The 24,873-nt window shown below is 39.2% G+C and overlaps 1 protein-coding gene across 2 annotated transcripts in view; it reads right to left on the bottom strand.

Annotated features, from left to right (window-relative positions):
• Ccdc50 (coiled-coil domain containing 50) overlaps positions 1–24,873 on the bottom strand; it is a 56,431-nt gene that overhangs the window by 6,522 nt on the left and 25,036 nt on the right. Inside the window, exons 5-11 of one of the 2 annotated variants that reach the window (XM_021184785.2) lie at positions 20,512–20,629; positions 15,722–16,246; positions 9,443–9,558; positions 8,715–8,759; positions 8,525–8,629; positions 6,757–6,833; positions 498–604 (exon numbers count right to left, since the gene is read on the bottom strand). In XM_021184785.2, the coding sequence (XP_021040444.1) occupies positions 498–604; positions 6,757–6,833; positions 8,525–8,629; positions 8,715–8,759; positions 9,443–9,558; positions 15,722–16,246; positions 20,512–20,629 (1,093 nt within the window). The remainder of the gene's footprint in view (positions 1–497; positions 605–6,756; positions 6,834–8,524; positions 8,630–8,714; positions 8,760–9,442; positions 9,559–15,721; positions 16,247–20,511; positions 20,630–24,873) is intronic. The other variant, XM_021184786.2, reaches the window with a different exon arrangement.

The raw sequence follows: 24,873 nt of genomic DNA, 5'->3' as shown, positions 1-24,873 counted from the left end.
TTTCAGATGTAGACTTTTCCGACTAAGAGTACCTCCCTTGCCATTCAATAGTCAAACAATTAGTAGTGAGAAATTAGAGATAGCCTATGCATATGTTTCAAAGAAAAGTTTTAAAACTTAAAACAGTCTTGTTTCTAGCATGTTGGATGATATATGGCCATCCCTGAGGGTAGGAATTAGATTAATAGTGTATACGCATACAGCCTTCAGATTTCAGTTGTTTAAACTATACAGATTATGCAGTCCAGTCTGAGTGGGACTGCAATTCCCCCCAATAAGCTAAAGAGAGAAAAATAACTTCTCCCTGGAGAAAAGTGTAAATACGTACAAAGCCTTGTACTTAAAGTGATTTACTTTTGGCTTTCTTGTGTTTAATAACCACTGAGCAACAGATGGCTTACTTTTTCCACCCCAGAGTTAAAAAACAGCATTTCATTTCCTATGGTAACAGGAGGCTTGCAAAGAGGATCTCAGCTTGGTCACACAGACGTCCTTACCTTTCTGTGAGGACTCTGACTTTGGAAGATGCCGTGTTGTACTGTGCTGGTTTGTAAAATGGGTGGGGTCCGTATCCTCAAGGCCCATCATGGTAGGTGGCGGTGGTCTGCAGGCAAACAGAATTTAAAGAATCTAAAATGTCTACCACCCTTCCAGCTCCATTGAGCAGCACAGCAAAAGACCTTCTGTAGAATCCAAGTGTCCAGTGCTTCAGAATGCTCGTTGTTCCTCAATAGCTACATGTCTCTGAATAATTTATTTTTATCTTACTATTCTTGATGTGTCTAAGTCTCTAAATTTTTCTCCAATATCTAATATGTATGAGTCATTGTTACGGAACCATTAAGTGAATGAGTTATAGCCTGCCCTTAATTTACTCCACCTTGCCAGGTTTTACCAAGGAAAGAAAGAAGTGAATAAATTAATGAAGAAAGTAAAGAAGAAAACAAGAAGTCCGAAAGGGCACAAACTAGCTTCCAAGAATGGGAGGACTTTCTTGAGCAATAGCAGTTCTTCATCCACTAGGTGGCAAAGTCCTCCTTAAAACACTTGCAACTTTCTATGCAAATCATGTAAAAGGTCTAATGTCACAGAGAAAGAAAATGTCAAAAAGGAAAATTTTATTTTAAGTACTTACTAATTGTTTAATATAGACTCATGCAAATATTTGGCATTGTTGAAAATGGGAAGACAAAACAGCTTAATTCTTTGAGTTTTCAAAGGTATACTTACATTTTGAGTAAAACATGGAGCCTGTAAAGCTGTTATAGATTAGATCTATAACTGTATTATATGTTGAGGCTTGAAAAGTTCCAGTCAGTTTGGTAAAAAACTGATTATATAATCTCCAAATCAAAGCTAACACTGAATTTCTCTCTTTGTCCTTAGCAGAAACCTCCTCCTGGGTATCGGAAAGGGTCAAACTGTATGTACAGGGAGAACTCCACAGAGCTCAACTGACCTACAACATAAGTCTGCGGGGTACAATGCTCAGATGAGGTGAATGACTGATCCACGTGCACACACTTAAGCTTAGAGAGAAAACAGCTGTTAACAGAATCAAGCAGACTCCGGAAACAGTGCTCTGATCAACGCAGAGCTAAACCTGTGTGTGTATCCGTAGGAGCAGCAGTATCTGCACATATGGCATGTGTCTATATATTTTCAAAGGGAAGCTGTAGGTCAAAATCTGTACTTTGTGCAGCCCAAAGCCAAAAGAGCAACAGTCTGAGAACTAAGGGCCTGCTAGAGTGATCTGTTTATTCTTGTATCTCAAACATTCAAATGTCATTTGGAAATGTACTTTGATATTTTTTGTATTCTTGTTCATGCTATATGCATAAAAACACTTTAAGCACAGTTTACTTTCACCACAAATCATGTGCTTGCAAATATTGTCTATTGTTTGCTTCTTTTCTCAATGCTGACTGACAATCTTAACACCTTAGACAGTAACACAAGGCTTGTTAGGAAGAACTGACACAAAACAAGTGACTTCAGGACATAGCTTCACAAGGTGGCTAAGGATGGCAGCCAAGACCAAAAGAGAGTATGTTTATCCCTGCGGCAGAGAGTTCTCTTACTTTTTCATGAATTTTACCAGAGAGCCCTAAATCTGAAGAAAAGAACACTGAGATGTCCAGGCAGGGACAAGCAATTCACTCCAACACATTCTCAGGTCTCAGACCCAGTAGCTATCAAATATTACATATTTATTTTTAATTGAAGTAGAATTTCATCATTGTTCCCTTTTCTTTTTCATTCCTTCAGGCCTGATATGCTCTCTTGACCCTCAAATTGATTTCTTTTGATTATATTTATTACATATGTATATAACATGTACATGAATGCACAAACACACACACACACACAAACACATATGAAATATAACCCGTTGAGTCCATTTGTGTTGTTTTTGTGTATATTGTTTCAAGCTGACCAATGTGCACTGGACAACTGACAAGTTGGCTCATCCTGGAAAAAGCCAACTCTCCTGCTCCTTCTCCCAGCCCCCAATAGTTGCCTGCAGTTCTTTGTTTATGGGTGGAACCCAGCAAAATATCCCCTGCCACATTAACATACCCAACGCACCTTGTTTTCACAGCCATTTCTAGAGCAGACCATCGCAGCAGATTCCTCAGGCTATACAAGGACCATATCTAGACTTGCTATTTCCTACGCTATTATATTGCAATGAGGATGATTGTTTCCAGGTGAGTGCTATTTATCATTAAAGATGGGAAAACTCTTACAAATCAAGAGTTTATTCTGTAGTTCTTGTGTTACAATTACCCACTTCCTTCCCTTAAAATTATATTTTTAACTAGCAAAACTGCTAAATGTTCTTCAGAGTTTACTTCAAAAGTCAGCATCTGGTTGCCTGCACCTGAGTCAGGCTAAGCAGCTCCTTAGGCTTCTCGTACGTAGTGTTTTTACCCATGTCACTTAACAAATCATCTAGTGACCTTGGTAATTATCGAAAAAGCAAAGAAATGTTCATTCTTAGAGACGGTTCTTATCTTAGCCCTAAGTATTAGGATGATCAAAAGATGACCAAGTGCAGATAAATACAGTTAATATTCATATGAATGTGCTAGAAAGGAAAGGAGACTTGTAAAAGTTTTAGACTTTTCTATAGTAAAACTCAAAAAGCAACTGACATTTTCAGTATAAAAGCCTGGAGCTGGAGTTTTGTTTTGTTTTTCTTTCTTCAAACAAGTTTTCTTCAGCAGAGGCTTAGAACACAACCTCTTCCTGCCTCAGCCTCACTAGGTATAGAAGCATGCCCCTGAAGTTTCTGACTTAGAATTAATACACATTACTGACTGATTATTAATTTCCATAGACAAGAGGAAATAACTTAGTATAAACTAAGAAATGGGGACTTTGACAGTGACTAGTCTAAGATTCACATGGTTCTTTTCTTGTGGCCTGATGCCACTGCTAAGCTGAAGTATTACACAGAATAACCATGGGAACTCAGGCTCTGCTCTCTTTTATACTAACTCTGTCTATGTAAATGGAACCTAACCTTTCCATCATAATTAAAAGTGAAAGAGAAAACAGACACTGCAACAGGCACACACTCACAAAGCTGTTAAGTAGGTTTGAAACTATGAAATAGTGTTTCAGAAAATCCTTATTCATTCATTTTCTCATATACACAGTATTTTAGCAAATAATGTTTAAAACAAGTAATGCTTTCAGCATGAAGAAGGCATAGCGTTCTATGTGTGCCACTTCACTCTAACTCCTAACAGCACGATAAAAGATCAGTTGTTCATTTCAATATTCATAGGAATCTTCAGAGGATCTATTTATTTTCTGAGAATTTATTTTTAATTTTGATTAACCATTACAAGCAGTCATCCTAGAGAGTCCTATTTATCTTTTGTTGAAGATATTACTGTTCAGTAGAAGCAAAGGACTTTGGAGGCTGAATAAAAACACCCCTAAAAATGTTTTGAACCCATCTGGCTACATAAAAACCATATATTTACCTCCTGAGAACAGACTTTCTTTTTCTTTGCTTGGATGCTGTAGCAATGTACAGAATTATAAACATTCTATACATGCTTAGAAAAAGCTAAAGAGCAATAGATTTTAAACCAATTATTTTACTGCTGTTCTCAGAGCAATTCAAACCCAGTATCGAAATGTACGTACCTTTGAAAGGACATAAGCTAAATCTTACATGTTTAAAACTTATTTTACATACATACATACATTATATAAATGCGTCCAAGTGTTCAAACTTCTGTTTGTACACATGTGTGCATGAGAAGGCTTGATGTTAATGTTTCATATCTCCCTCTTTAGCTTTCTACTTTCTTCATTACAGCAGAGAGTCACTAAACACAGGGCCTACCAGTGTCAGCAAGTCTAGCTAACCAGCTTGTGTTGAAGATGCCATCTCTGCCTCCCAAGTGTAAGGACAGGTGCTCAACAAGCATGACCAGTTTTGCATGAGTTTGGGGATCAGAGCTCTAACTCATGCATGCAAGGTAGGCTGTCTCCAAAGTGCAGTGATTTTAATACATGTTAAATGAGAATTATAAGCCAAAATTTGTTAATTCAGAGCTTTTGAAATAGTGCATTTCCTATTTTTGTTTTAGCCTCTCCTTGAGAACTGGTTTCTTGTATCCTTACCTTGAACAAGAGTGTTGTATGGACAAGAGTGACATTGACTTTCTGATCTTCCTCAACTTCCCTACTGTGAGGATCAACACACACACATACCCAGTTTCTGTAGTGCTGGGATCACACCCAGGCTTTCTCATGCTAGGTAATACTTCTACAAACTGAGTATAGCCCAGGTCTTATTTGCTCATTTAAACTAATTTTAATGGATACATAGAAACATCAAAATAGACATATTTACAAGGTACATGTATCTTGTTTATCATGCAAATGTGATTAAACATACCTACCTCTCTTTTTTCTTTTTATTGTATTTTGTGTGTGCGCATATGGGTGTTTTTCTTGCATGTATGTCTATAAAAACATGTGTGCAGTGCTCTGGGACTGGAGTTACAGTCAAGATGCAATGTGGGTGCTATGATCAAGCCTGGGTCCTCTGAGCAGGCAGTGCTCTTCACTGAGCCACTGTTCCAGCCCCATCATTTCTTTCTTTCTTTTTTCTTTTCTTTTCTTTTTTCTTTTTTTCTCTTTTCTTTCTTTCTTCCTTCCTTTCTTCCTCCTCCTCTCCCTCCTACTCCTCCTTCTTCTTTCATTAACATCTAAATTTAATGTTTTATTTCTTTGTTTTTGTTTTGTTTTTTGTTTTTTTGACACTAGATTTTCCTATGTAGCTCCATGGACCTGAAATTCACTACGTATCCCAGGACTGCCATGAACTCACAGGGACCTGTCCATTTCTCTCCCTCTTGGATTGCTGGCATTACAGTTATGTGCCACTGTGCCTGGCTAAAGATTTTCCTTTAATTTTTTTCTTCTTTCTTTCTTTTTTTTTTTAAATTACTTTATTTATATTCCAAAGGTTGCCCCCATTTCCTGCTTCCCTCCAAGAGTTCTTCCTCCTATCTAGCCTTCCCCTTGCCTCTGAGAGGGTGCTCCCCCCCCCCATACCCACCCTCTTCCACCCTCCACCCCTTTGCATCCCTCTTCCCTGGAACATCAAGTCTCTACAGGGTTAGGTGTATCCTTTCCCACTGAGGTCAGACAAGGAGGTCCTCTGCTACATATGTGCCACAGACCAGCTCATCCATGCATGCTCTTTGGTTGGTGGCTTTGTCTCTGGGACCTAGGTGTAATTAATGTTTCTATGTGTATGAGTATTTGCTTACAAGTTCATGTGTGAACCACGTGCATACTTGGAGCCGTCAGAAGCTAGAACAGAGCAACAGGTCCCCTTGAACTGAAGTTATAGATCATAGTGAGCGACCCCACAGATGATGAGCAACTGAAGCCAGGTCCTCTGTGAGCCATCTCTCCAGTTCCAATCCATTCTTTATAGTGAAAGCTTTCAATACACTTTCATCTAGGGGCTTAAAGTGTACAAATCATAATTTAGTTATAGTCTGCCTCTTGCTAAACACCAAAGTTTCTTGTTCCTATTTAACTATAGATTATTCCCATGGATAGAACTTTCCCTATTCTCCTCCCCTGTTTTATCCATGCCATCCTTCTATGTTTAAGCCTTCTCTTCATATTTTGATCAAACATTCTGGGAAGACAATATAAATAATAAAGAAAATAGAACTTTCTTCTTCAGACTCAACTGTTGACTAGTAATGGTGAAAAGACAGCCGTTCCTCAACACTGTGACTGTAAGTCAGGAAGAACACTGAGCACAGTCAGCTCCTTGCTACACTGAGACAAAGCAATTAATTGTATACACACACAACCACAGACAGACAAACACAGGTGTGCACCTAAATGCTCTTATCCAGTAAACTATGTTCTCAGCCTCAGTAAACATTTAAAATCTGAGATTTTAATGTAGAAATTAGTTAATTCCATCTCTTTCTAGTTGAGGGTACAACTCCTTAAATGCCAAGAAGCAGACTTAACACAGGAATCTCTCCTTTTATATCCCAGTGTCTATTAAAATTTTCCTTACCTGATTATTGCCAATGTAAGATTCTGAGTAGGGTTTGAAAATAACCCTTTGACATTTGAAACTAACAGTTGTAGATTTTTGGCTCACCACTGGAAGGACAGTCTTCTCAGAGAACCGACAGGTCCTCACTAACCCAAAGCTAACTTCCTCATTCTCCTTTGCAGGAGTCATCTTACCTTGATGGCCTGTCAATCTTGGAACGCTGTGTTTCATCGCCCTCTTTTGACTTTGAGTGGGCTGACTTTGCTTTTGACTGTGGACAGAAAAACAAACACCAAACAAAAGGAAAGAAAAGTTTATAAAGCTTTCCTTTAAGGATTTCAGGATACATTTAGCTGAATAAAATATTTCTATATACAATTATTCAAGTCAAAAATTGAGACACAATGGTCTGGTACAAACTGGTCTGCTGGCTAATCAAATGAGTGGGTCACACAAACACACAGACGCATGCACAAGCACATATGTGCTCAAATGCACATACATTCAAACACAAACATACACACACACACACCCTGTGAACCTCGAAGTCATGTGCAGACACAGTAAGTAACAAAGGTGCTGCACAGCTGACCAGAACTAGAAAACAATGTGGATGAAATATGGATTTGAGCTCTTAAGCTCCTCTCTGTGTATCCAACTTAGGGCAAAGGTTTACCAGCCAGCCACTAAAACATATTTCAAGTAAAATTTCTAAGAAAAAATTTATACCAATAGCAGTTACAGAATCTAAAAATGGCAAAAGGGGGATACTTGCTAGAAAGATGGTCCTGTTCTTTGATTTGTAATTCATAAAAAGTAAAGTATCTTTTCTTGGTTAAAGAATCTAAGCATCCGTGGCTTCTTTTATGTAACAGAACATTTGAGAATGCTTAACCAAAATCAAATATGTTAGAACACATCCTGAATTGTAAAGATGAGTGGACTGAAGAAATATAATTAAAATGCAAATATTACTTCCATTGGTTTTAAGACTGATGCTTAGCAACAAGTAAAGAAAAAGGGCTAAGTGACATTATCAGCATAGTTTTGAGGTATTTTTGCCTCACAATAATTGCTGACACTATGAGGCAGGACCAGACACGGAGATAAGGAATATGCAGACAACAGTACAGAGATGAGACATGTCATGTGTCCACACTCTAGGCTCCAAGTTCCCAAGCTAGTACAAACTCTGCTTCCCAGAGCCTGACGACCTGAATCCTCTTCCTCTTTACTTCCACACTACTTCGCTTTGCATTTTTGTTTGCCGTCCATCATTTTTCTTATTCTAGTGACCCCTGCCTCTGACTCTTGAGTATATCCTATCATTGTGCACCAACATAACTGGTTGTCTTCCTCTCACGGTCAGGAAAAGAGACCTTTTCACACAAATACTGATTGTCAAATTTAACTTGCAACCATTGTACACAACAATTAGATTAATTGACAGGAGAAAAATAATGTGCAACAATGTCTGATTAACAAGGGAAAGGGTAATAGTTGCAGGTCCTGCGCAAGCATTGTTGTACTAGGACATAAGCAGTTGGTGCTAGGGACATGCATTTACTTGTCAGTCACCATCTATGAAAACAAGAAAAAGGTTTCTGGAGGGGAGAAGGACAATGCAGGCACACTGAGGGCACAGAGCAAGTACAGGCCACTGGGGTGGATCTGAAGGAACACAGTGCATCCTTTTGCGATGTAATTCGATAAAATCAGATCCCTGAACCTGAGTCAGTCTGAAAATGATTAAAAATGTGCTTTGCAAACTTAGCAGTATAAATTCAATGACATGTTTCATTGTGAAACAACCAAGACACATTAGTCACGCATGCAATGCATGTATTTTTACATATCAAAATAGGTTTCCAGAGCTTATCCTGAAAACAGAAACCTGTTTTCACTTCTCATTTTATTGCTGATTTAAAAATAAAGCAAAACAAAAAAGGGCCCCCACATTACCTTGCACTCAGGGTCATGTTTCCTTTTGTCCAAAGATGACTTTTCTCGCTCTTTGGCTTTCTTGTAAGCTTTTTTTTCTTCAGCCATTAGAAGTCGAGCAATTTCCTAAGCAAGACACAGGCAATGGCATTAATTCCAGATTTGAGGTTGTTTCTCACAATGTAGGGAAACCTTATTGATGGGAACTGACCTCATCCTGGGCAACCTGAGCTGCTCTCATGTCCACATGGGTAGCCTGCGAATCAAAAACAACAAACAACTGGAAGATGTGCTGTCCATTTAAAATATCTTATAGAAAATCAACTGGAATTGTAGTTGAATCCCTGAAGTTGTTGGCCAGTGGATATACTTTCACCAGTCAGAACAGAAATACTTTGCAACCTACTCAACAGAATATTTTTCGAGAACACCAAAATGTATTAATGCAGACATCAGAATATGGAGTTCTGCTGCTAATGCCTTATCAATCCCTACAACCAGATGTAGAAGGGTTCCTTATGCACTAAGCTACATAGCCTAAGTGAAGCTGTTTCCAGAAACTGCAGATAATGCCAAACCCTGTGAAGACTACTTTCCCAATGCAAATAAACTCAAAATGGTTTAATTTACAAATCAGTCACAGGAAAAGTTCAATAATCCCAGTAATGGAAGATGCGACATTGAATAATGCACTCAAAGTATTTATTTTCAATATCAGATAACCAAAATTATAGAACTTAATCCTGGGTAAGGGGGAGTACATTCTGCTGCACTGCCAATGGCTTGATTCTCCCCACCCCCAGGAATGACTCAAGTTACAGAGTTCCACTGAGGGAGCCATAATGCCAACAGTGGAACTCTATCGTGTTTACTATAAAACTGAATTATGCTTCAGCTCGTACAGCCCTTTGTTTGAACTTTTACCTTAAATGTACTCACCAAAAGTTCTTCCTCTTGCAATTTCCGGGCAATTTCAGCATCATACCACTCCTGGTCCCTGTGACTCGCTCGTGCTGGAGTAGAGACAGCTTCTTTTATTCCTCTTGGTTTCATTCCTAGAAAAAACTCAATTCAATGAGGTAACTGGGGCTGTTTTCTGAAAAGACAAAAAATATTACAAAACAGACACTCTCCCTTAACATTTAATACTGAGGACAGTGCCTCCAGTGTGTAGATTACACCATGGGGCACATTTGAAATAAATGTTTCCTGAACATCAAATAGTAGTATGCAAAATTGAAACATTTTAACAAAGTTATTTTCCAAAATCTACATGGTAGAAATATTTCTCATATAGTTATTCAACATCAGAAAGAACCAAGAACCAAAGTGAGTCATCAAAACAGGAACTGAAAAGAGAAACAAAGCCACTGAGAATGAGAATTCACAGAAGAGAAGGTTCCAGAATCAGAGTTTTAATATGGCTAAGTAAACAAACACAACAGCTTCCTCTGTGTTCGTCTAGCCTGTACACTTCCTGCAGAGCAGTCAGGGCCGTCTACCAGTGTGGTGAAAACCTGTCAAAAGTGGTCCTGCTCACCCTCTGTCTGATACAAAAAAAAAAAAAAAAAAAAAAAAAAAAAAAAATGCTCTAGATCTTTCCCACAGCTTTGACCCATCTGCTAATGATATTACAAAATTGTAGAGAAAACAAAATATAGAGGAAGTATCAGAAAATGCAATGACCTTAGAATTGAGTCCTCTAGAGAAAAGGGCTGCCAATCATGCTTTGTTATTTTGCAATGTTATAGGAGCATACACCATTCTATATATTTCAAATAATCTAAAAGTTAATGTCTTTTCAAAATTGTGAAATTGTGGATACTTTCCTTTGCACGCTTTTATAAGTTACAGTTAGTCAATAGGATGACTATATTGCCCTCAGAAATAACAAAACCTTTTAATGGAAACCCATAGATCAGGTATCTTGTATACCCATCAGTAAATGTACACCAGGTGGGGCACCTAATTTATTCTAAAAGACTCTCTCTTTGAACTACTGGTCAGAGCCTCCCACACCTATGAGAATCACTTCTGAGTGCTTGTATATTAAGACACAGTCTCTGTCGGGCGTGGTGGCGCACACCTTTAATCCCAGCACTCGGGAGGCAGAGGCAGGTGGATTTCTGAGTTCGAGGCCAGCCTGGTCTACAAAGTGAGTTCCAGGGCTATACAGAGAAACCCTGTCTCGGAAAAAAAAAAAAAAAAGAAAAAGAAAAAGAAAAAGAAAAAGAAAAAGAAAAAGAAAAAGAAAAAGAAAAAGAAAAGAAAAAGACACTGTCTCTAATACCATATATTCTAACTTGTGTAGGATGAGTGAGCCCTTCCCTTGGGCATATATTTTAAGCCTTTGTAATGGGTTCTTATCTTTGCGAAACATAGAATCACTGGCTCAATGTATTATGTCATCAATATAAGCACATATTAAAATAATAGATAGCAAAAATAACTCAATAATTTGTTTCCAAAGCTATTAATACATATAAATAAATGAAAATAAAAATAAATTAGAGAATTTGGTTTATCTTATAAAATCTTATCATAAAAACAAAGAGAAAGCTCAAGGACTGACTATACAGTTCACCACCAATCACCTCTAATGGTGCTGAATCCTGCACTGGTCTGTCCTGATTTACAACACATTTCTCACTGCTTTGAGATAGTCTCAAGAATAGGGCATATGCAATTGGGTAAATACAATTCTCTGAATTATGATTTGCATGAGCATGTTTAGAAAGATGTATTTGAGTAGGGCACTTGGCCCTGGGTAAAGTCTGTGAAGGGTAATTGTTTTACCACACTCCTAAAGAAGAGAGAAGTGTAGTGAGCAGCCTAAAGCCTCTCTGAGTGTGGTCTCCCTTCCCCCCAGCCTGGAACCTGCCTGCTCTAGGGTGGAGCTACCGGCTCATTCGTCCTGCCACGCCTACCTACTGCTGGAACCTGCCTTTGCCGTCTGGAGGCACACACGTGTTCGTCCTGCTACTGGACCCTGAGTTACTTGGCGGGAAATTGGGTTCCCTCCCCCTTCCTTTATAAACTGAGTGTCTGGAAATATTAAATTGAGCCTCGAACAGAATCTGTTTGTCCTGGCTTCATTCTTTTCTTCCGCCCTATCTAGTTACCTCTCTTTCAGCCTGAACTGCCCTTCTTCAGTCGAACCGTTCATGTTGTGGACCGCGGGCGGGCCGCAACATCTGAGGATGACAGATTACGTCTGAGATTCTACAGGTGCATACACTCAGCTTTCAAAACAAGTAACATTTTCCACAAGTGGGTTCTTCTATTCGCAAAAAAATTAACTGACAATATTTCACTTAAAATTCTAACAAAGATGTATTCAAATGAATAAATAGTATTACTAAGTGGACAGAATTATAAGATTATAACTACTATAAATTTAGAAAGAATAAATGCAATTCATTAACAGAAGTCACAATTAAAGTAATAGCTCTCTCAGGCTCAACTACATAGGTGATGACAGTTCACTCACATCCCTGCAAATTGCTGGCATTTGCAATATTCATTTCTTAGAAACTTTCAAGCCCAAGACAGGACAGGCCTCCCTAATAGGGTATCCTACCCACCTGAAGTGACAAAAATGATCTAAGTATACAGTGCATTGGAAAGTCAGCAGTATAAAAACAGAGGTAAGTGGGGATCTTGCCTCTCTAACTAGAACCTGGGAACTACTTTTAAGTAAATGAGCTACACTTTATTTTTCCCTTCTCACTCTCCATCTCCCTCCTCCTTCCCTTATTCTTGTTGTGTGGTACTGCAGATGATCTTGCTGGGCAAGTGTTCTACCCTAAGCAACACTCCAGTTTCTAGACAGTCATCCTCATCCATTCTGCTTAACATCCTGCCATCAGGGAACACAAAGACTCCTCAAAAGAAACTCAAATGACCTAGTCTCTTTACATAAAAGTTAATATAGTAACATAAATGGAAGTGGACAGCTCACCAGACAGGAGCTTATTATGAAGTCCTAGCTGTCCTAGAACTCATTATGTAGACCAGGATGGCCTTCCAATCACAAAGAGCCTCCATTTTCTGTTTTCCAAGTACTGGAAATAGATAGAGGTGTGTACCACTACTGTGACTGAAGAGAAACACAAATACTAGTGTTGAAGATAAATTTACACTAAGTATGAACTAAAGGTATTGTGTAGTATGCATATTTTATAAGAAGCATTTGACATTTAGGGCACATTACAGTGTACCTGGGCTGGAATTTACAGCAGTAAGTACAATGTCAGGTTCTGAAGGCAAGAATAGCCTGTGTAACCAATGAGCTGTCACAGATGCACAGCACAGTGAGCTCCTCTCAGAGTCAGACCCAGTTTAACTGTGTTAGGGAAAGTCCATCAATCCTTGCTGTAATTTAGCAATTTAATTCTCATCTGATTTCTTGCACACCTATTCTGCAAATGCTCTTGGACTCAGTGTTGTCTGTCCTCCTGCTAAGTTTATTCATCATTATCTGAAATAGAATCTGGCAAATCTGGCATATACCACATCTTTAAGAACTCTAGCTGTTTTTAACAGCAAGAGCTGACACCAATACCTAACTCTGATTTCTTAATGTTCTCTCCTAACTACTCCAAGAAGGTTCAAAAATCAAACCCCAACAGGACCTGGGAAGCCTAAAGTCTGAAGCTGGCTGAGTATAAAGTGAAAAGCAGCATGCACTGCACACAGTAATCCTTTCAGCTATGGCCACACTGTTCTCTAAACCCTGTGCTAACAGAGCATACATTTACTTACGGCTCCAGTACTAGAGACTCTAATTCTGCTTAATTTCTGGTGCTCAAATCTGCTTGAAAGCCCTAGCACATAAGTCAATGCACCAAAGGTTAATTGGCCTTTCAAGTGAGCACATTCATATCAGGTTCACAGAATCTGAACTTAGAGATCAATGGAATCACCATATCTCTTCTCCAACCCCACAAGTGTAATCTAGCTATAGTGTAACTTTTTTATAAACCTATTTTATGAACTGCAGCATACTCGCTCTAGTCTCCCAGTTCTTTGTTCATGCCTCCCTAACATGACACATCAAATATAAAAATGTTTACGTACACATCTTTAAATATATCCATCTGCCTCTGAAGCTTAAACACTGACATAAAACTCAAAGCAACAATATATGTTGTATTCAATATAGCTTGCTAAACTGCAATTTAAATTTTCTTATAATCAAGTCCTTTTAACATGAAATATGATAAGAAAGCCAACATAGTCTAATGAATATGCAACCTAGAAACTAGTTTTTCAATCACAAGTAAAGTTTGCTTTGACCATGGCAGGTCTTCCTTCATACTCCTGTTACAATAACCTTTCCATCTCTGTAAACCTTAGTAAACACTGACTGAAACTGACTGATGAATGTTATACCTACTAAAACGACACACATCATGGTACCATGACAGTGTTAGAGCCACAAGAAAAGCCTTCCTTCAGTATGTTCCAGGCAGCACAGTGTATGCCTACTGCATCCATGATGCACTACAGATCTAAGTACCAGAGGGGCCCAAAACTAAGTTCTTCTCTTTTAAAGTTTGGGCTTTTTAACTTTACTTTTTGCAGGTAAAAATATGGTATAAAAGTATACATGTGTACGGGGTGTACTGTGTTTGTAATGTGTGTGTGTTTGTGTGTGTGTATGTATGTATGTACAGACTCCAGCAGTTATTGGGTATTTTCGGTTTTTGCTTCTTTCTTTCTTCTCTCTTTCTCTCTTTATTCTGGCTAGGGTAGCTAGCTATCCAGCTTGTTCTAGGAACCCTCTTTTTCTCCTGAATACAGGGATTGCAGGCAGCTGTCAAGGCTACCTGACTTTTTTATGGGTTCAAGAGAGTTAAAGTCAGGTTTTCCTTTTTTTGGGGGGGGGGGGGGGGGGGGAAGTGGTGGTGGTATTTATTTATTTATTTATTTATTTATTTGGTATTTTCCTCAATTACATTTCCAATGCTATCCCAAAAGTCCCCCATACCCCCCTCTACTCCCCTACCCACCCACTCCCACTTTGTGGCCCTGGCGTTCCCCTGTACTGGGGCATATAAAGTTTGCAAGTCCAATGGGCCTCTCTTTCCAGTGATGGCTGACTAGGGCATCTTTTGATACATATGCAGCTAGAGTAAAGAGCTCCGGGGTACTGGTTAGCTCATAATGTTGTTGCACCTATAGGGTTGCAGATCCCTTTAGTACTTTTGCAGATCTCCTTGGGTACTTTCTCTAGCTCCTCCATTGGGGGCCCTGTGTTCCATCCTATAGATGACTGTGAGCATCCACTTCTGTGTTTGCTAGGCCCCGGAGTAGTCTCACTAGAGACAGCTATATCAGGGTCCTATTAGCAAAATCTTGCTAGTGTATGCAATGGTGTCAGTGTTTGGAGGCTGATTATGGGATGGATCCCTGGATATGGCAGTCTCTAGTTTTCATACTCATGTAGGAAGTGCTTCACCCACCGAGCAACCACCGAGCCCATACCCTCCTCATTTCTTTACAGGTATTGACAGCTTGTATATCTTGGTACTCAGAACAACAACTGTAGAGTGAAGAGTGCATATTCAAACAAAACTTAACTGAAAACAGTGATTTTAAGCTTTAATTACATTATTACTTCTAGGTTTAAAACTCTTCCAAGCCCACCCAGAACTTTCAGTACCCTGTGCTAGTTATCTCCTGCCCAAATGTCCCTGATAGAGATGAGCTGTATGTCCGCTCTTTGACACTACTCTAAAAGACAGCCTAAGTAACATCTCACTCCTGGGTGAGATGATGAGAGACCAAGAGAATACAGTACTTCTAGACCCACTGGAACTACACTAGACAAACACAGATGTCAACTACAACCATACCTTCTCAGTTCATTTTAATAAACTCAGTTCATTTAAACCAAACAGTCAAGAAGTTTCAATGCAGAATGAGAGTATCTTATGCAAGGCTGTGGCAAACAATGACTAGTACCTGGGATGGGCACTCTTCCAATGAGGCCCAGGGGAAGCCCCTAAGAATGCAGCACATGCTTCCTGGAGATAGTACAGGCCTTTCCTTCTTCCTACGGACCTAAGATCAACCAGACACCTCATATAGTATCTCACACAAAGACTCCTTTTAAAGACAGGAGTTCAGATTGAATAGAGATGAAGGTTGCTTAAGACGCTTATTAAACGGAAGAGCTTTAGATACAGGACTTCCAACAGGGCAACCCATTACCTGCAACATGGTGGTGGCGAAGTTCTTTATCTTCTGAGAAGGGAGAAGTCCTGGGCCTATGTCTCCTTTCTCTGTGGTCACCTTGCCCAAGATCCCGCCCATATACAATTTCCTTACAGGGAAGTCCTGTTTTCTGTGAAGACTTGGGTGAAAGTCTGCCATGGTGATGAGACTGCTTTTCCGGACTCCGAGTTCCAGAGCTACAGTCAGCTTCCAGGTCTTCAGAGTCAATGCTCAGAAATACCTCCCCTCGGATCTTCGGAAGTGGAGGTTTCCAGAGCCTCTCCTGACCAGATCGCTTTCTTTCCTGCTGCTCACAGGCAGTCTGGGCATCATCCCTCCCTCTGCCCCAGGTAGGAGAAGGCAGGGATCTCTCTGATGGGTTGTGTTCTTCCAGATCTTCCAAGTTCTTCTGCCGATGCCTTGGTTTCTCCTTCTGCCTTACAGTCTTCCCATCGTTTTGGAGTCTACAAAACTTTGAGTGTCCAGAACCCAGTTCCCTGTCCCTCCTTGACCTTGACTGGTCTGAGTGGAGGTAAAGGGTATAAAAATAAAAATGGATGACTTAATGAGAGTATAAATTCATTACAAAGGGAGTTGGGACCCCACACTAATATATATTTTAGGTGAATAAAATTGTTTTGAAATGTTTACAGATTGAGATTTGGAGATGAATACTGGAATGGTCCATGCATACATAGCCAAAAGGTAAAAAGCAAAACATAAGTAAAATAATTTGAATCTAAAAGAATCTGATCATGATTAAGAAGAGCTTAGCATGTTCATATTTGCCAATAACAAAATGATGGACAATTCTACTTTATAAAGCCATCTAGCAGCTGAAATAGGTGCTAACAGAGGTTGTGAAGTTTTGTAAAACAGTGGTTTTATTGTGTTTTTAAATGGGGTGAGAACACATCATCACTGAAGTGAGAGTAAAGAGAAAGAACAATGTTCCTGACTGCTGCTTAGTTCAAAATGGCTCACTGATCTCCGCCATGTGTCCAGAACAATCATGCCCACACACTTCCGGAGCAGCCTACTACTATAGTTCAGTGGAGTAGGAGAAGAGTGGAGGAAATTTTAAGAAGTAAATGAGTTGTTATTCTGAGCTAATTTTGTTCCTTATTTAAGTTGAATCTTTGCAAGGAAAAAACTAAAAGAGGAATGCCATATGGCATACATGAGCAGGGGTCATCTTCCAAATATATTCCAAAATCACCCATACTATCTTCTACATCTAAAAATAAAGTATAAGCTATAAATACAAGTCCCTAGTTCAAAAAACAAAACAGCCCACCATGTACATAGGGGCTTTTATAGGATCTTATAAGGTCCAAGTATATTATAAAAACAAGAAAAGAAATTAATAAGCACTTTGCAAGGCCATAGTAATTTTAGCATTTCTAAAGCATTTAACAACCCTTCTGAAATAGTTAAAAACAAATTCTTATTCCGTGAAAAGATGCTCAGATAACTAAGCTGTTCCTTGCTATAATCAGTCATTTGCTGAACTTGGAAACAGCTTCCATGAGTAGGCGGACTTAAGGGGATTTTGTTGAGCTGTGTTGTTGGACTCTAATCTAAAGAAAGGATGTAAAAACACTGCTATTTATATAAAGAAGGAAAGTCTTTACATAAATTCAACACTTATTTTATCCAGAGTTCATAGTCAAATTTGTAATTGACATAAAATTAACTGAGATGTAGCAGTTTCTACAGTAAAAACATCTGTTCTTTTGACGTTCATTAACTGTTTTCATAACAGATAAAGAATTGGCTACTCCAAAGAATGAATATAATACTGGTGCCCTAATTCAGAGAGGTGGTTTACAGTATCAGTACCAGCCTATTTATGGAGCTGTGTGAGTGGAGTCCATCATTAAGCTCACAGCAAAACCAAAGATTTTTGTTTGTGCATGAATTTATGAAAGTATGATTTAGTTTTAATTTCTCCTGAACAGGTATTGAGAGGAGTTGTATTTTCTATAGTTTACCTAAAACAGCATCTTTCAATCTAGTGTAGGGGAAACCACAGTTAAAGACTCTACCCAAATCCTTTCCAACCCCTCTGGTTGCAGAGAGAGACTTAGATGTTCTTGAGACCAAGTTATCTGGCAAATAACATTAACGTCTTCATTGGCAATCTGTGTGTGGTACCTATGGCACACACACACACATATACACATGTATACATTTTAAGTGTGTGCCTCCATGTTTCTCATTCAAAGGAAGTTTTTATTTAAACAATATGCATATCCATATGTATCTACATATGTATGTATATATGTATTTATATAGTATGCATGTACAGTACACTTTAAATAAACTTTAAAATTACAAGTCATTCATCAAAACCTCATTATTTGATCTTTTCAGAATCTATGTAAGAAATATATATTTTAAAATTTCATTTTATAAATAAGAAAAATGCCAGAAGTCAAACTACAAATTTTCCTAAGAAGCTGAAATAATAATCTTCACAGGTTATTGTAGGTAAGAGACAATCACAAATATGAACATGATACAAAGCAAGTGACTCTGAAGAAAAGCATAAATTTACAAACGAATAATCTGTGCTATTTTTCTACAAACATCTCACAAATGTTTTGGATAATTTCAAATTTATAATCTATAGTTGATCACTTTTATGATTAATTAAAGCTTATGTACAGCAAAAGCTGAAAGGGCAAACATATTGACACACTTATGATTATTGCATAATTAAGGAAAAAACTGATTTAAAAAAGACAAAAAGGCACAATCTAAGAATTGCTCAATTGATCGTGTGTGTTGGGAAAGAACCCATACATAAAGCATATAAGGAGTGCTTTGTAAAGATAAGGTGAACAGCATACTCCCTATGTAATCCAACGTGGTCTACCGCAAAGGCCGCAAATGAGAACTATAAAAAAAAAACCCTCACTATAGCCGAGCTAAAGGAAATACCAGTGTCTATACAAGTTCAGAGGAACCAACACTTGCTATTTCTTAATACTCTCAAATACCTTGAAACAAGCACTTATTCTACTCTCTACAACTTTATAAAAGTAAATAAAATAAATATAAATTTTGGGATCCTGAAAAGAAAAAAAAAAAAGAAACAAAAACAAGGAAAAAACAAAACAAAACAAAACCAACCCCAAAGCCAAAAAACAAAAACCACAAAATATTTAAATAGTCTCCTATCATAAAGTCTGAGTAGCAGCTAAAGTTAGTATTAGGGTTTAAGGACCTAAAATGGACATTTTAGTTGACTAATGTTTTTCAGACTCTTAAAATGGAGGGGCTGAAAAGATGACTCAAGTGGTAAAGAACATTCCTCCAGAGGACCCAGGTTTGATTCCCAGCACCCACTGGGTGACTCAAAACCATCTTTAAATCTAGTTCCAGGGGATCTGACCCCTTCTTCCGGCCTCCATGGCACATGGAATGCACAGACATACTTGAAGGCAAACACTCATACACATAAAATAAAATTTAAAAATTTGAGTAATTTTTGTTATATTGAACACACTTTGAAAGCAAATTTAAAAATTAAAAAAATAAAAGCCACCACCACTAAAATTCTACATTTCTAAGATTTGATTCCACACTAGAATAACTTTATAACTCCTGGATCCTATTATATAAAACATTGGTAATAATTTTTCTTTGTGTAAGATGCAATATACAATGTCAGAAGAAAAATGAATAAAGATAGCAATTTAAAAAACAAAAGAGTTGAGCTTACGGAGGAGGAAATCAAAATCAATTTACTTTCCAAACAGGCCAAAGAGGTGACTGCTAATTACAGTCTTGTTAGAAAAAAAAATTGGGGAGGAGGCAGCTGGGCAGTATTATTCTCAAACTATAATAATACACACACACTCCCTTCTGCTTATTAAAGGCAAAAGCACACTTACTTTCATGAGACAGAATTCTTTAAAAGAAGCTGGTAACTGGTTTTCTAAACACTCTAGGATCACTGATCTGAAATTTTTTACTCGCTAAGTTGTTTTTAGTTTTGTTCACTGGTATTTCTGCAAGTATAATCTTCAAATTGAACCTCAAAAATCAATAACACATGAAAATAGAAGAAATGTCCTTCATTTGCTAAATCTCTGAGAGAGCTGAACTAAGTTTTTTGTTTGCAAATGTTCTGTTCCCAACACACTCTGAAGATGATCTGCACTACTGCAGTGTCACCACCACCACACTGAAAAGCAGGCAATACAACATGGGACTCCAGAGGAAGTTCTTTCCCTCACCAATTATTCTATGCAGTAATGAAGCAGCAGAGGAATCAAGAACAACAGTAAACGGTGGATTGCCCAGTCTGGTACTGCAAGTCATCAGAGAAAGGAAAGGGCGGACAAAGCTCTTACCCAGTGACTGATGCATGACACTCTTTCTGCACTCAAACAGCACTGCTAAGTCGTCTTTGAGGAAAATGTTACCTCCTAAGCCACACCCACCATTTTCTCTACCACAAGTTTTGCACTTAGGAAATAGTACAACGCTACAATGGCTTTATCACAAAGGAGTGCATCAACGTTACAAAGCCATGTTCAAGTTCTAAGTCAAAAAGACAACTGTCACAAATGTGAAATACAGTCGTTCATTAAAACAAAATAAAATATAAATTCTAAAATCAAATAGAACATTGCCACAAATCTACACTGTACTCAGGGCCTGAGGATAAGAGATATGTCTCCAAGCTCCTCAGCTGATTTATGGACCAAATGAAAAAGGAGTTCTGTAGCTGAGGCTAAGGACAGAGAAGGTCAAATGCAGGCATTGGCTGTTACCTCCATCCTCATAATAGTAGTTATCTCCAAAAGCACTGCCCCCAGAAAACTCTGGAGTGTGTTTCTTCCTCCTTTTCTCCTCCTGTAGTTCCTTCTCTTGCAAAAGACGTGCTATGTCCTAAAAAAGTAAAATAGAGGAGAAAACAAGATCATCAGAGAGTGAACAAGGTTGACATAGTGAAACTAGACTCCCCTGTCAGCTCTTCTCCGTGACGAAGATTCTTCAGACTTCCATGCAGAAAGGCAAGCTGGGCTTTATTTTTCCTCAATAAAAATGTACCAATGGCTCAGGCTCTAAGACCAACAATTGGTAAATGAGATATCATGTAAGGCAAAGGACACTACATAGGGCAAATCTGCTGATTTGTCCCAATCTAGAGATTGGGAAAGAATCTTCAAGAATCCTACATCTGACAGAAGGATATTATCCAAAATTTATAAAGAACTAAGGAAGTTAGACACCAACAACCAAAATAACCCAATTAAAAAAAAAAAAAGTTATACCGAACTAAATAGAGAATTCTCAACAGAGGAATCGTGAATGGCTGAGAAGCACTTAAACAAATGTTCCAAGTTCTATTCATAAGGGAAATGCAAATTAAAGTATTTCTGAGGCTCCTATCAGAATGGATAAGATAAAAAACTCAAGAGAGCACATGGTGGCAATGATGTGGAGCAAGGGGAACACTTCTTCATTGTTGGGTGAGTACAAACTTATACAACCAATATGGTAATCAATTTGGCAGTTTCTCAGAAAACTGGGAATAGTTCTACCTCAAGACCCAGCTATATCATTCCTGGGCATATATCCAAAAGATGTTCCAGCATCCCACAAAGATACTTGCTCAACTATATTCATAGCAGCTTTATTCATAATAGCCAGAAACTGGAAACAACCTAGCTGTCCCTCAACTGAAGAATGGATAAAGAAAATGTGGTACATCTACACAATGGAATACTATTCAACTATTAAAAACTAAGACATCATGAATTTTGCAGACAAATGGATGGAACTTGAGAATATCACCCTGAGTGAGGTAACCCAATCTAAAAAAAGACATGCATGGTATGTACTCACTTATAAGCGAATATCAGCCATAAAATACAGTTACCATGTTACACTCCACAGACCCAAACAAGAAGGAAAGCCCAAGCGAGGATGCTTACATCTCACTTAGAAGGGGGAATAAGATAGGCATAAGATGCAGAAGAAGAGAGGGAACTGGGAGGGAGGGAGAATGGGTAGGGAATGGGGGGGTCAGGGTCAGATGTGCTGAAAGACAGGAGAAATTGCTATATAGCCACAAAAATGAATGGAAACCTGTAACTTGGGGGGGGGGGTTAATAGGTGGGGGCACCTCCAGCAGTAAACAGAGACCTTTGATAAGGGAAGTGCTCAAGAATCAATGGGGGTGACATTAGCTGTGACTTACTAAACTGGGGATATAGAACCTGAAGAGGCCACCTCCTATAGCTAAGCAGGAAACCCAGTGGAGCAATGGAGACACCAACCAAACCACAAAAGTTTCAACCCAAAATTTATCCTGTCTACAAGAAATACAGGGATAGGAAATGGGACAGAGAATGAGGAAATTGCCAATGAACAACCAGCCCAATATGAGACCCATCCCATGGGCAAGCACGAGTCCCTAATACTATTAATGATACTCTGTTATGCTTTCAGACAGGAGCATGTTGTCCTCTGAGAGGCTCCACCTAGCATCTGACCCAGACAGATACAGACACCGAAAGCCAAACAGTGAATGGAGCTTGGGGAATCCTCTGGAAGAATAAGAAGAAGGATTCTGGGGCCCTAAGGGGATAGGAACACCACAGGAAGACCAACAGAGTCAACTAACCTCAACCCTTGGGGGCTCACAGACACTGAATCACCAAAGAACATATACAGGCTGGGCCTAAGCCTCCTCCCTCATATGTAGATGTGCAGCTTGGTCTTCATGTGGGTCCCAAACAACTGGAGCGGGGACTATCACAAAAGTTGTGCCTGACTGAGATATTTTCTTCTAGCTGGCTGTTTTGTCTGGCCTGAGTAGAAGAGGAAGTCCCTAGCCTCACAGAGACACCAGGATTGGGGGATACCCAGAGGGGCCCCATCCCCTCAGAAGAGAAGAGGAGGGGGATGGGGAAAAATTGTGGGAGGGGGTGACCAGGATGGGGGCAATTAGTGGGATGGAAAGTGAATAAGTAAAAATACAAATTTCAATTTAGAAAAACTATAAAGCTAGTTAAATCTATAGAGTCAAAGTTTACCTAAAGCTAATTCTAACATAATTTCTAAAATATATATATTTATGTTTTTCATCCAAATATATGATTAGGATTTGCAAAGAAATAGCAAGCTCCACAACTTAATAAACTGACTTATAATTTAATTATAAAATTTGTACTTTTACAATACAATTAAAAGTTTTATAATTTTATGAAATTCTATTAAGATTGTATTTTTACAATTTTTATATCTAAAAATGATAAGATTTTTAATTTTTGGTGGTGATTCTGAATCAGCTTTTCACAGAAATACTGCTATGTTAACAGTAAAAGAGAAGGTACAAAGGTAAACTTCTGCCTGGAATGCACAGGCCCTGTCTGAGCACTTGGGAGAAAGAAGAAAGCAATCACAAGTGGGGAGGGAGGGACCTGGGAGGAAAAGTGGTCGTGGTAGGCTGGTGAAGGAAAAGGACTGAAGTCCTGATGGCCAGCAGAAAGAATGAAAACAGGCAACCTTAGGAGGTAGAAGGTTGGGGGACACCTCCCTCCCACAGAATGCACCAAAGACCTGGGAGGTGAGAGAATCCCAGGACTCAAAGGGAGGGACCGTAAATGAAGTGTTCAACAGTAGGGAGAGGGAACTTATAGAGCCCACCTCCAGCAGGAAGACAGGATATCCAAGTGAGGGATGGGGTTGCGATCCCATAGTCACAACTCTGACCCATAATTGTTCCTGTCTGGAAGAATTACAGGGATGGAAATGGAGAGGAGCCTGAGGAAAAGAAGGTCCAGAGACAGGCCCAAAGTGGGATCCAGCTCAAGGAGAGGTCCCAAGGCCTGACACTATTACTGAGGCTATGGAGCACTCACAAAAAGGGAGCTAGCATGTCCTGTCTGCCAGAAGACCCAACAAGCAGCTGAAAGAGTCGGATGCAGATATTTGCACCCAACCAATGGACAGAAGCAGCTGACCCCTGTTGTTGGGAAGGCTGAAAGAAGCTGAGGAGAAGGGCGATCCTGTAGGAGGACCAGCAGTCTCAATTAATCTGGACCCCTGAGAACTAAACAGACAGCATACACCAGCTGATATGAGGCCCCTAACACACATACAGTAGAGGACTTCTGATTCTGTGTTCATTCAGAGGTGATGCACCTAACCCTCAAGAGACTGGAGACCCCAGGGAGTTTAGCGGTCAGGTTGAATGAGGGGTGGAGACAGGAGAAGTGGGAAGGAGGTATGGGATGTGGAACAGTGGGAGGGTCTGTGGGAGGGGAATAAAATATGGAGGGTTAAAAAAATTAATTAATTAATTTTAAAAAAGAATAATACAGAGTCAATGGAAGTTGCCACTGCACTACAGGTCACAGGTCACAAAGGGAGATCTCCTTCAACCTTCCAGCTCCACTGCAGCCTGAGGCACTCCTGTAGGTGACTAGAGACAAAAAGGGTTTCTCTGAAAGGAGTTACAGGCAGCTAGTACTAGTCACTGAACTTGATGCTGCCAATCAACTGATCATTCTTGACAGGAACAAACTCGTGATCTTCGGTTCCCTTCCTGTTAACACGGAATCCAAAACAGAGCACACTGTCTCAGCAGATCTTCCAAACAAAATGAAGTAAAGCACTCGGTCCAAAGCATGCAGTGTAGTTAACTCTTTAAAGTGAACACTGAAGGCTGGGGGTACAGCTCAGTGGAAAAGTATCCCCAGCATCCCCAAGGCTCTGAGTTCAATTACCAGTATTGCTCCACAAAATTACAGAAAGAATGAAAAAAAAGAGGAAGGGCAGCTTGTAATGCCATGGTTGGCTGACTTCATGGGAGGCCTGCTGTTTTCTGCATAGAAATGCAGAACTGGTGGAGGTGGGGGGAGGAGCAATGAAACATACATACAAATGTTCTTGAAGGGGCTAAATAAGCTCTGAACAGTAGAAAATACAAATACAGGGCCAGGGCCCTTAACCTCATCGATCTGGTAGAAGAGCACAGGAGAATAATGCAGAGCATGGCAGCTCATTATTCTAGCATAGCCACTAACCTAGCCCAGGCAGCCTCAGACCTTTCCCAGAGGGAACACTCTCCTGAACCATAAGGCTGAGCAATTTAGGGAAATTTTACACTACAGAAGGGTTTC

The sequence above is a fragment of the Mus caroli genome, chromosome 16 (genome assembly GCF_900094665.2).
Source record: "Mus caroli chromosome 16, CAROLI_EIJ_v1.1, whole genome shotgun sequence".
Taxonomy (NCBI): Eukaryota; Metazoa; Chordata; class Mammalia; order Rodentia; family Muridae; genus Mus; species Mus caroli.
Note: the sequence above shows the minus strand (reverse complement) of the source record. Positions and strands in the feature narration are given on the sequence as shown.